Here is a 13281-nt window from a genome sequence, read left to right as displayed (position 1 = left end):
GTGTTCAACGCAACGTACCTTCTAGATAGCGAGATGGAGATTTACAGCAGTAGAGTGAGAACAGGAATGTGGATTTTAAGAGAGTAAGAGAGTCAAGGGGCTGGACACAAAGAAGTCAGCGGTTAATGAGTTATTGAAGTCATTGGGGACAGACGGAATCACACACAGAAAAATACATTCTTACAGTATTATAATAAGTGTTTCCTTGGCAGAAATACAGGAACTGAGAACTGCTTTAAAATTTCACTATACAGTTTTCTTTGTTTCAAAGTTTGTAAACCAATGTTCCAAAACGATCATAAAAGCCAATAATTATGCACTTTCCTTCCATCAGCAGTGAACTCCACTTTGAGGGGCGCCTGGTGGCTCAGTTGGTTAAGCACCTGCTTTGGGATCATGTCATGATACCAGGGTCCTGGGATTGAGCCCCATCTGGGGCTCCTTCTTCTTCTCCCTTTACCCCTTCCTCTGCTCGAGCTCTCTCTCTCTCTCAAATAAAATCTTTTAAAAAAAGAAGAAGTGGACTCCACTTCTAGCAGCCCAATTAGAAACCCCTGTCTCCTGCCCACTCCAGCCTGAGTAGGGTTCCAACAGCTGATGGAACAGAACCCAGAGTCAGCAGGCACTGTCTTCCTGAAGTTCTCATCAACACGGCAGCGCATGATCACCCCTCTCTCACACAGAACACTTACCTCTCTCCTATCCTTCCCACCACCGCCTAGCCCCTCCTGTCTTTTGGGGGAGGATATAGCTGTAAGCCACCAATAAGCTACGAACTCCACTTGGAGCCATTGGTATAGGATAAGATATGAGTAATGACCTCAGAAATTAAGACGGTGAGGAGAAATCCTATTGCTTTCGATATCTGTGAGAAAGCAGAAAAGAGTCAGAACGAGAAAAGTGTGGCCGGAATTATAAAATCCAGGCAAAACGAGGGTTTCCCTGCTTCGGATTGTCTTTGGGCATCTAAGTCCAACGAGCTTATCTCTAAGTGTACCATGCTCCTGGCAGGAGACCTGAGGTGGAGGGGAGAGTACAGGAAGACTCCGCCAAATTTTAGGGGCTCAGGAGCCAAGACTAGGGAAGAGGGCCACCAGGTCAGACTCCAGTATTCAATCCCGTCAGAAATCCAGGAAAACCAATGTTCCTCAAGCATCTGAAATTGGAAGAGCCTTCTTAGCAGAAATCTTTGATAGCCAAGTCTAGTAAAAAGAGACCAAGAAATATAAACAACAAGGAGTCTTAAAGTACCAAATTCCCCAAGTTGACCTGAACTTGGCAACCTCCTCTGTGCCTTCAGTGAAATGCTCCAGCACTGTCCCACTGTCCTAACAAGACAGATGCACAGAGAGAGGAAAACCCCCGGAGACCTTCTGCTCACAGCTCCTAACAAAATGTTCTAAATAAAATACTTCCATATTCTGGAGGCCTCTCCTTATCAGTACTCACATCTCCAGAAACAGAAATATGAACCACTGGTATCTGGTCAGGCCTGTCTTCCAGAAGTTGCTTTGGCTTTGGGGGGCTTTCCTGACTTGCCCTAAAGATTTCTCAGGCTGCTCTGTAATAAAGAGGGTTGAAATGCATATTGTGTCAACAGACACTTCCTGGAAAGGAAATGAACCGGAGGACAATACCTCACTCATCTGAAACAGCCAGACATACCTATAGGCGAGGCAGAGCAAGCCAAAAGTCTTTGTTTGGTGTTCTGAAAAGGAAAAACAGTTGAGGACAGATCTACCAAGAAAAAAGTGCCAGCGACACTCAAGATGTGGTCACACCAGCTGCCCGTTTAGGTCAACTCCAGTGCATTCATGAAGCTTGGGGCTGGAGACAAGCAGAACCCCAACCCATGGCATCCCCGCAAAAGCAATCCATGGACTTGCTAATAACCTCCAGAAATAACAACGTTCCCCTCTGGATAACAGTAATGTGTGTATTGAGTTCTGGCCCAGAATATACGTGGAGATATCTAGTCTCCAAAGTTCTGTCGTTCCCAGGGTGCCATAAAACATCATTTGAATACTCTCAAAATAAAGAAGTTTTATTTTTCCTTTTTTTTTTTTTGTAATTATTGTTTATTTATTTATTTGACAAAAAGAGGTCACAAACAGGCAGAAAGACAGGCAGAGAGAGGGGGAAGCAGTCTCCCTGCTGAGCAGAGAGCCCGACGAGGGGCTTGGTCCCAGGACTCTGGAACCAGGACCCGAGCCAAAGGCAGAGGCCCCAACCCAGTGAGACACCCAGGCACCCCAAGAAGTTTAATTTGTCTTAACCATTCCATGTCTATCATCACTGACCCCAGGGCTACCGGTTGAAAACGGACGTGCCCCTGCTTGAAATACGGGCAGCAATCAAGGCAAGAGAAATTGACAAGAAAAAGCAGAAAGAGGATTAGAGAACACGGAAGAGCTGGGCTTGGGCTTGGATGCGTACTCTCAGCCCATCCGTCTCACAACCCACTTCGTGTACAAAGCTCGATGTAAGGTGTGGAGGGCAGCGGGCACCACCACCGCAAGGAGGACATGTCTGCCCTCCAGAAAGCCACGTATCTCCTTTCCTTGGGAAATTCTGCTGATGTATTTACTGTTTCTCATCTATCCTCCTAAAACTATCACCACATAATAAGTACAAGCATCATTTCAATAAAAGCAGAGCCGGAGAGGGTCACGGCTGTTCATACTTCCTCAGGCCCTAGTGACAGAGGACAGAGCAGATTTATGGCCCTGGTCAAGTGTTTTTTATCTTTCCATGGGAGAAAGATATTTAGGACTCACAAGAGTGAGATACTAGCAAGAATGCAGTCCCTCTAACTCGTTATCATTTGTAAATTCCCAGCCTGATTTGATAACAAATATCACTTTTTCTTCAGTGCCATTGGCAAAGGAAAGGAAAAAAGTCACTGTGATAACAAAGGTGTCATTATTTCTGGTAGCATTTTGCTTGGTCCTGTTAATAATCACACATGTAGTCAACTCATGGCCCTAGGTTCTCACATCACTAAATAAATACTGCCCGGTGGCAAATATTAGTATCCCCAACTTTGCATTCCAAAGGAGTCATGAAACCTATCAGAAAGGTCAGATCTCAGTAAATAAGGCCAAAGCAAAATTAAAAAAAAAAAAAAAGTCTCCTATTCACACTACTTCTTAGTTTCGATATCAATTCCTGCGTCTTTGTCTCTCAGTGGCATTTCCAACAGACACAACAGTAGTCACTGTAATTCCATCATATCTGATATTATGCATTTGATTGTAGTAGTTTATAAAAACAAGAGTCCTAGAAGCAATCCTGTAGCTTTCTTAAATTCTCAAGGACTCATACTACATTCCCCTTTCTAGAACTTAGAGCCAACTGATCATTCTGAATTCTTGCTGTGCATCAGAAGCAGCTCTGGAGAACCTTTCTAAAAATAGACATATCCTAAGACCCTACTCTACACTGACTAAATCAGGATGCTGGTAGCCAGAGCCCACACTTGTAAATCTAAAACAAAAACAAAAACAAAAACAAAAAAACTCTTGAGTGATTATACTATATAGCCAGGGTCCTGAAATACTATGCAGCTTCAAGTGATAGGTCAATCACCAAACTCTAAAACCTCAAAGAAACCTGAGAAATGCAAAAATTAGCACATTCCTTTTACAGGGAGGAGACAGATCTGTTGAGAAACTTGCCCAGGATCAGACAACTCATTAAAATAGAATTGCCCCCAGAACAATAGTTCCCCCAAAACAAGAATGTTAAATGCAGATGGAATCTCCCCTAAAAGATAAAATATGGACCCCAAAAGATACTGCTTTTGATTCCTTAAAATACAATTACTTTAAAAAAAAAAAAAGATACTGCTTTTGATTCCTTAAAATACAATTACTTTAAAAAAAAAAGCATAAAATTGGGTTTATCATTCTTTCTACTCCATTTTCTCCAAACACCTCCTGAATTTCTTTCACATGAAAAGTTTACCTGTTATAGCTCGTGGGTGAAAATTAACCAATATCTGCATAAAGACTGTAGGAAATATACAAGAATCCTATTAATAGGGATAAGCCACAAAGGAGAGCTGATTATTATAAATACTCAGTGAAGACCTGCTGACCCCTTTACCTACGGGGTAAGAAGTTCCTAATTGTCAAAATTATGGCTCACAACCATTGTTTACAGTTTTCATTCTAGCTGCTTTAATTATCAAAGACAAGACCCAGATTGCCCCACCCTCACCAAAGTCAAGTCACCTCCAGGAAGGTATTTACATACCCCAAACCAGTTAGGATAGATCATTTAATGATCAAATAATATATTTATTCTTAAAGAAAACTTTTAAATGCAATCCCAGTGGAAGGGAAGAAAAGGGAAGAAGGTGGTGACATTTGCTATGTTAAACTTCACAATAAATTTACACCCCGATTCAGCAAGTGCTTTCTCAGTGGCTTCCCAGTAGCTGAGATAATTATACAACTGCCTTCTTGATGTATGAGTCCCCATTGAGAGAAGTCAGCTGAATCCCAAGGACAGCATTCCAGGGCGTTGAAAAGAATTCTTTTAATACACACCCACTGTGTGGCTTGGTGCAGGCAAGATATCCCCCTGCCCCGGTGAAGGAGACAGGAGAGTGGATGGAGCATAGGTCACTTTGTTGACAGGGATGCAGGCAGGTAAGTGAAAAGTGCTGATGTTCAAGTACTTATCAGACACCAAGAACTGATCTCATCTTACAAATTACCTCCAGGAAATTATAAATGCTAAAGGATGAAAAAGCCTCATCTAATATGTTTACGCTCTCATAGAGTCTACGATAATGCCTCAAATGCGACCGAGAATGAGTAGACAGCTGATGAGTTGAATGAAAAAGAAAGTCCAGAACTTCAGTCCCAAAGGGCGTGAGGGTTCCCCACAACGAACAGCGTTCCACACAATAATGCTAAAGTCTCGTTCTGTCCTCACTCTTCCATCGGAATCTCTGGTGAAGGCCCTGGCGGGGGCACAATTTATATGTAAATGAATGAAGAGTAAGCCATCTTCAAGGACTCTAACAAGTTTATATATATTTAACCTTATTTCCTGTTTCTTCCTATTGAAGAGTCAGCTCTATAAAGGCAGGCCGTCGTGTCTGCACACAGACATAACAAACATGACTAAGTGAATGCTTAGGAGAAAGGAGGTAACCAATATACCCGTATTGACCATGTGTTACCAAACAAATAAATACTGAGGTCACAACACAGCGGGCTTGGCCCTGGAGAGACAGGAACCAGAGGCATCATCCCACCTGGTTCCTCTCCCTCTCCTGGTCGTGTAATGTGATTTGAGCTGAACTGAAAGCTGAAACGTTCCTGTTAGAAGTCTTCTCCACTTAGGTAATATTAACACTGTAGAAATGCAAAACGATATGTGTTTTGCAATAAACACTCATACCAATCCCGTATGCATCCTAGCTCCAGGCCAGAAGAATCCAAGGCCAAAAGTACACGGCCAGCGGGAGCCCCAAACCCCCTTCTGTATTATCTTTTAGGCAACAGGACCCTAACGTTCCCTGTTCAAACAGCCCAAGCTCCCTTACTTTGGGACTGTGCAGAATTTGCCCCTGGATACTCGCCCAGGCTTTGACAGAAAACCCCGAGACTGATTTTCAACATCAGTTGAAAACCTCAGCTGATTTTCAAATCAGGTCCGTGCTTCTACTCATGGCACCTGGCCAGGCAAAGACTTCTCAAGAATTTGGAAACTTGGGGTGCCTGGGTGGCTCAGTGGGTTAAGCCGCTGCCTTCGGCTCAGGTCATGATCTCAGGGTCCTGGGATCGAGTCCCGCATCGGGCTCTCTGCTCAGCAGGGAGCCTGCTTCCCTTCCTCTCTCTCTGCCTTCCTCTCTCTCTGCCTGCCTCTCCATCTGCTTGTGATTTCTCTCTGTCAAATAAATAAATAAAATCTTTAAAAAAAAAAAAGAATTTGGAAACTCAAAATTCAAACCTGGCCTTTAAGGTTGTCATGAAGGTGTATTTCTCAGAGTAGGAAAACTGCTAAACATGACAGTTAGGGTTTGTTTTGTTTGTTTGTTTGTTTTTGTTTGTTTTGTTTGTTTTTTTCCTCTGATTTGTAACTTCCAAATATTTAGATATATAGCCTGTGACCCGCATTCACATTCCGGCTCTGGGCACCTCAAAGAAAGCAGCGGGGCGTAAAGAAAGCAGGCTCGGGGCAGGTGGCCGACGGGGGGGTACCAGGCCAGTAACTGGAAGAACCAGAACTCAAACCCAGTTCTCTGCAACCTTAGTGTCCCTTCCCAGAGCCACCCCACTCCCCTCGACTCTACTGCTTCCAAAGGACCCGCGCATGCTCTCGTAAGTGTCGTGATTATGTCAACCATGAAGAGTTGAGGCCACCGGTCCAGGAACCCAGAGGCCCCCGGATGCTCCGGCATCCTGCACTTCCTGGTGGCCAACACCACGGGAGCCAGACGCAGGCAACTCTGCGTCCAAATGTTTGCTCTGCGTGTGCATGCTTGTCGCTCCCTGCCGCGGAGAGCACTTCTGCTAGAGGTAAGCAAGCAGTGACACGGGGCCTCACAAGAAGCAGCCTGAGGGTTCCAAACGCACATCTTTTTACAACTCGAAGCCCAGAAGTGCATTAGTGTTCTTGCAAAACAGGCTGGGCGGCAGTTTAGAAAGCCCACATATAATACCTTCATAAGACCTGTACTTAAAGATCCTTTCATCCAAGAAATTCAAAGTACTTTACGAGCTCAGAGCCATTCAGCCAAACACTCCAGGGAGGAATGCAGGTGGCTGGGGTTATGCTTGTTGACAAAGAAACTGAGGTAGGCTGACAGCCCTAAGTACCGTGCCTTAAAAACAGTCTGTGCTTTTGGAAAATGAATGTCTCTAAACATCCACAAAAGCACTGGGGAGGGGGGACTTGCACTATTTTTGTAGAAATTAAATCGAATGTAACAGAAGTAAATACAGTGTCACAGAAATCTTGCCTTGTTGTACTTCATTCAACCAAAAGGCCAAAAATGTATGCTCCATCCACGGCAAATAGCCTATCGTTAAATTTGAGATCCTAGTGCCGTTCAAAATGCAAATTCCACAATCCCAAATTTTAAGACAGAAATCCCCCCCCACACACACACACACATACCAAATAAAATTAGGCTTTTACACCTTTGGCCAAAAAGCACTTAGCAAAGGTGATTAGCGTGTTCCCTCTAGTCTAGATAGAATCAATTTCAAACCAAAGAGATTAGCTTCATTTGCTTTTTTAGTGGGAGGTAAATGGCCCCAGGGAAGTATGTTTGAGCGGGTTGGAGGAAGCGCTCTTACACATAAGGAAGGTTGGGCATTCAGGAAGAATAAAACTTATAAAGAAGCCGTTGCCATTACCTTCATATAATCCAAACAAACTCTGTGTTGAAAACATGTGTCTCAAACGTCTGCTCTTAAAAATCCAACACTTAGTGAGCGCTTGCTGTATGCTAACCACTATTCTGGGTGTTCAGAAGTAAACTATTCTACAGATGAGGAAACTAGCTCAGAAAAAAAAAAAGTTGATCCACGCAGTCTCAAAGAGCTTACAGTGACCCTGGAGAAATAATCCCTTGTTCAGTCAGTAAGCTGAAGTGCCCAGGATGGGAAATATGCAAATATGTATCAGCGTCTCCTGGGCAGCCGCCCATCGAACGGAAGACCTTGCAGGTCAAGCGGGTTTCCAAGGGGCACCTAGGAGATGTGGGATCAAGGCAGTGGAGGCAGAACAGAGGGGCTGAGGCAGGGGGAAAGGGTTTGCAGAGAGGAGGTCCCTTCCAACAGGGAAACTGGGGGTGGGGGTGGGGAAAGCAACTTTAGACTGGAGGACATTGATTATGCCAGTGCACCAAGACATTCAAGAAACAAACTCAGTCACCTGGGTTGTCTGGCATGGCTACAGAGAATGAGGGTACATGAGACGAGTTGGTCAAACGTAACCTGGGGCTGGAAAGGTATGGAGAAACAGGCATTAGATATTAGAGTACACAACTGCAAAAGTAATCAACGCCTCCGCAAGATAAGGTTCCTTGGTGGTGGGGGGGGGGGCGCTCCCCTGATTCTAGCACAGGTGGTTTCTGTCTCCTGTTGTTTCAAGAACGGACTGGTATTCCTCCTTTGTCATTACAGCTAGCACTTTGATAACATGAGCACCTAACTTAGAATAAGTTATTTCAGACGAACCCCAAAAGGCAACTTCTAGTATGGTCACTGTATTCTAATAGGACTGAGGCATCGTGGGGGGCCAGAATAAACATCAGCTAAATGGGAGTTTCTGGGCTTCGTGTCCTCAAACACGGCCCAAACTGAAGTACAGGATGATTACGAAGGATTTCTGTTCTAATTACCAGTGCTCCCTCCTCTCGTCCTGTGCACCCGCGTCATGCAGGTGTCGTGGACTCCCCAGGAGATGACAGAGAAGCTGGTGAACACCGTCTCCCCATCCATCACATGGTATCTGCCGCCTTCCTCCTCTGCTCAGTCCCAAGCAGGGTTCTCCGCCACCAAGAACCAACGTCAGGGCCCCAGGGTGGCTCCGTCGGTGGAGCGTCCGACTCTTGATTTCAGCTCCGGTCGTGATCTCAGGGTCATGAGATCGAGCCCCACGTCCTGCTCAGCGTGGAGTCTGCTTGAGATCCTCTCCCTCGCCCCCCTCCCCACTAGCACATTTTCTCTCTCTCAAAAAACAACATAAAAAGAAAAACAAAAAAACAGAAAGCAAAAAACAGAAAACAAAAAAAAATGTCAAAGGTGCTAATGCCCAATGTGCTAGTTTAGCTGCTGAAACACCAACAACGTTACCTCCACCCGCTATCCACAACACCTACTCTTATTCTGCCAAACCAGTAACAGAGTTACTGGTGTCACCTCACATATGCAATGTGGCACACAGATACTGGTCAGTGGGCTCTCCTCACTTTCTGGTTTCACTTTAAACACTGTCCAATCTCCCTAGGTTTCCACCATGATTCCAGGAGGGGTCAACTGTAGACTAACCCAAAGGACTGCCAGCATGCTCTCCATGAAACCTTCCTCCCCTCCAGTAACACAGTCTGCAGTTGGGTTCACATACACAGTCCTCCATCGGTTTACAACCTCCTTTGAACAAACGTAGGAGATGCGAAGATTTCACAATTCAGGCTCTGAGATTGGTAAAACACTTAGAATGGCTCATGGCCCATCGTAAGCACTCATTAACCATGACTCGTTCCCATAAGCATTATTCTTAGATGCGTACACTTAATATACAGTTACCGCTTGGACTGTCTAAGGCACCAGCAATGGTGACCTATCCTTCCAATATTTCTTGTCCAAGTCAACTAGGTCTTCCCATAGAACAAGGTCTTTCCCACAGGGTCCTCAAACAATGACAAAAATAGACTCCTGGAAACCAAAACACCAGGCCTCCAGACTTGCCCAGACAAGACTGAATTTAAGAATATGAGTAAGCACAGATCAGGCCAAGGCCATACCACTGGTCGCAACTAAAAGTCGGCTTTCCCACATGCATTTAAAACTATCCACTGATAAAGAAAAGACACACATATCCTTGCGTGGGCTTCGGAATAATAGTATAGACTGTACACCTGACCCAAGAGCTCCCTCCTACCGACCTGATAAACAGACGGCCAAAAGAGCATCATGGCAACACGCCTTGCATTTTGGTTGACATGGTGACCCAAACCCAGCGAAGAGGAGACCGTGTGACCTCACCCCAGGATGGAAGCCAGAGGTTTCACTTGAGATCTCTGCCTTCAATCAGATCTGGAAAGCGTTTTCACTTGCTTTATCTTTCGGAAAAGCGGATGGTAGCAGGGACCCAAGGAGGCGAGAAGGTCGAACCAGACTCCATTACCCTAAATTCCTTGATGAATAAATTCCCTTGTTCCAGTTTCAATAGAGGGTAAACGACGACTAAAAATATCTGATCCTCATTGAGGTTTAAATCTCCTCTCTTCCTGTATCAGGGGAAGAGCATTCATGGCTTCCTCCCCAAAGGGTTTCCTTTCAGTACAACCTCAAGCAAACCCTGCTTCCTTCTTCTTCTACCTTTATACCCTATTCCTGCCACTCCTCAGTCTGTCCACCGCAGCCGGCTAACCGTGACGGAGGCCAGCATCCTAGCACATGCCTTCCACCCAGAGCGCCTCAGCGGGAAAGGCACGATCACACTCCTTTTTAGACATCGATCTGACTGTTACTGGTCGACGATCTCAGGCCAGTTTCTTCAGCCCTCTGGGCCTCCACTTCTGCCATCGGTGAGATGGATTCTATCTCTGCAGCCCCAACGGCCACCAAAATGCTCCCAAGTCAGGAGCCCACAGGGTGTCGCACGGCGCACAGACACGAAGAATGATGAGAGACCAAACCCCAGTCTTACCATATGGGTGAAAGAGCTCTGTCCTTGGAGGTGGGGGTCACCTAGGGAAAAAATTAAGAAAACTGAATATAGGGGAGGGAAAAAAGCAAAGCAAAGCAACACTTCATATCTTATCCCCCAAGTGGAATTCAACAGCGTGAGAGCCCACAGCACAATGGACAGTAGCTGCAAGGCGCCCGGGGGTACACCTGAAACCCTCCCTCCCCACCCGCGCAGAGTATTTTTGTATCTGATGTAACTAGAAAGGGAAAATTAGGCAGATGGAGGATTTTTTTATATACTGAAAAAAAAAAAAAGAGAATATAGCACTGACGTTACAAAACTGGTTTAACGAGTCTTATTTCACTACGGATTCTAAGTAATTTTAAGTGTTTTTAGATGTGACGAGAGTTTATTAGGTGCTACAAAGCACAGGCAACCAAAAAATAATTTGTCAACTGAACTGAACAGGTCCCTCTACTCTTTCTTTTTAGGAAAGATCAAGCTGGGGCCAGAATGTTCCACTCTGCTCCGTCCTCCTCATTTAGTGAATGTCCCACGTGTCAAGAACACACGTTTAGAAGCTCCAAATAGAGGAGGCCATAATTATGACCACATATGTGGAAGAATTTAATCAGTTAATGTCTCAGGGTCTACCCAAACACTGACAGCACACAATCAATGTAAGAAGCTACTTAGTAGATTGGATTTTCTTTTCCCTTGAATTTGAGATACAGAAGTCTGAGTGGTTTGACTTCCTTGGAAAATTTCCAGATTTTGTCCTTCAGTTTCAACTTGGTAGATGGGGCTTTGTTTCTTAAAGACACTAGTGAACGGTTCTGCTGACTGGCTATTAAATCTGTTTTTAAGAACAGTTTAGGTATTCTTTGCAAGCGGCTTCTGTTATTCCCATCGTGTTATTTTATTTTGGATTTTTTCATCTTTCTTCTCCATTTTAGATCCTCTCTCTTGGTGGCAGGCCTAAGTGCTCAGGTAATATACATACAAATGCTTCAACCGACAGATGGGTAAGTATCATCTCATGGTGCCCATACTTCTTAGCAAAAAAAGTACCCACAGCAGAGTGCACTAATTCCATCCCCTCAAGTGCTATAATGATTTCTGCAGGGGGTAGTTTGCAACTAAAATTGCAGTACAATGGATATATAAATTAAGACTCACAATAATGCTTGACAATACAATGAACCAAGTTTTCTAATATTCCTATTTCCAATCCACACAGTGCATAAAACCGGAAAAATTAATTTAAAACCAGTAGCAACATCAAACTTGTTAAAACCATTTTTTTGCAATGTCAGGGCTATATCCTCATTTTTTTTTTTTTAAATAAATGGTTCTCATGAATGAAATATATACTCCAAGAGGGCAAACCTCCAAAGAAAGATCTTTTTTTTTTTTTTCCTAATTGGAGAACTTTTCAGCTTCTGTAGGTTAATCTCCATAGGGGCAGGATACCTGGAAACTCATTTACAACCCATATTGAAGACATCTTTACGAAAGTGCTAACTCCCAACCGGGTAGCTGGTTATTAACTTTTAATACATTATTATCCCCATTTTATGGCTGAGGAAATGAAGGCAGAGAGAAGTCAAAGCATCTGCCCAGGGTGAGACTGATAGTAAGTAGTAGAACCGGAAAGCTGAATCGGAGAACTCCTGCTCCGAAGAATTTAGCTACTATTCAATATCACCCGGTAGCCCTACTCAAGCCCTTACTTATTTGTCCTAGAAAACATCTTACTCTAAGGCCAGACTAACACAGGTCCAAATCTGAGAGATTTAGATACAGAAATGACTAGAAGCCCTGAACTTGCAGATTCCTTTGCTCATGAGACATTCTTCCTGCACAAAGCCCAGAAAGTGGGTTCTGACAAGGGTCCCCCTGAATTATGGGGATCAGGGAGAGCCCACAACTATCTACCCACTTGTTCACCTGCTTTCAGTTATTGGGAGATATTCTGCCTCCTAAACTGTGCATAGACCGAGGAATGTCAAGGGCATCGATATTTATATCCCATGAACCTGAAGGTCAGTTCAAAAGGGTACCAGTTATTTATGGGACGTTTTAGTCACCTCAGGCAGAGAGGAGAAAGCAGAGAGCTTGGAAACGTTCCCACGTTACCTTCGTCTTTAAAATAAGTCTACTGCCAACCACGAAGACATTCCAAAGTCAAGGGTAAAAGGAGTATTTTTAACATAAAAATATCACTTGTGACAGTCACTTTTCATGAATTGAATGCCCCCAACAAGTCGAAAGAGCTCATCGCATTATATAATACCTGAAAACTCTCAGAAATAAGCAACTCCAAAGCGAGGATATACCTTAATCTGAGGGTGATGGTTGTTCTAAATGCGCTGTCTGCGATTTGTAAAGGACATGAAAACAAACTAAGCACAGAAGCCTGGATCTAGAGTCACTAGTGATGAAACAATCCATTTGAACATTATGGGATGCCCCATTATATCCCATTTTACTTCTGTAGTTCATTGTTAAAAAAAAAAAAAGAAAGAAAGAAAAGGGGCGCCTGGGTGGCTCAGTGGGTTAAGCCGCTGCCTTTGGCTCAGGTCATGATCCCAGGGTCCTGGGATCGAGTCCCGCATCGGGCTCTCTGCTCAGCAGGGAGCCTGCTTCCTCCTCTCTCTCTGCCTGCCTCTCTGCCTACTTGTGATCTCTCTCTGTCAAATAAATAAATAAAATCTTTAAAAAAAAAGAAAAAAAGAAAAAATCCCATGGGATAAAGCCCTCTCCAAGGCCAGCTAAACCCTTTTGCTCTAAACACACACACACACACACACACACACACACACACACACACACGAGTTGGGAAAAACTCTATCCCCTCCCAATCCCCCATTTCATCACTTCAAAACTGGAATGAAG

At 44.2% G+C, this 13281-nt stretch overlaps 1 protein-coding gene across 1 annotated transcript in view; it reads right to left on the bottom strand.

The window, feature by feature from the left end:
* Positions 1 to 13281, bottom strand: part of LOC116589225 — a 169517-nt gene that overhangs the window by 135901 nt on the left and 20335 nt on the right. Inside the window, 1 exon segment of the mRNA XM_032341224.1 lies at positions 10402 to 10442. Within this exon segment, the coding sequence (XP_032197115.1) occupies positions 10402 to 10442 (41 nt within the window).

The sequence above is a fragment of the Mustela erminea genome, chromosome 4, assembly GCF_009829155.1.
Source record: "Mustela erminea isolate mMusErm1 chromosome 4, mMusErm1.Pri, whole genome shotgun sequence".
Classification (NCBI taxonomy): domain Eukaryota; kingdom Metazoa; phylum Chordata; class Mammalia; order Carnivora; family Mustelidae; genus Mustela; species Mustela erminea.
The sequence above is the reverse complement of the archived record's forward strand: the minus strand, read 5'-3'. Positions and strand labels throughout refer to the sequence as shown.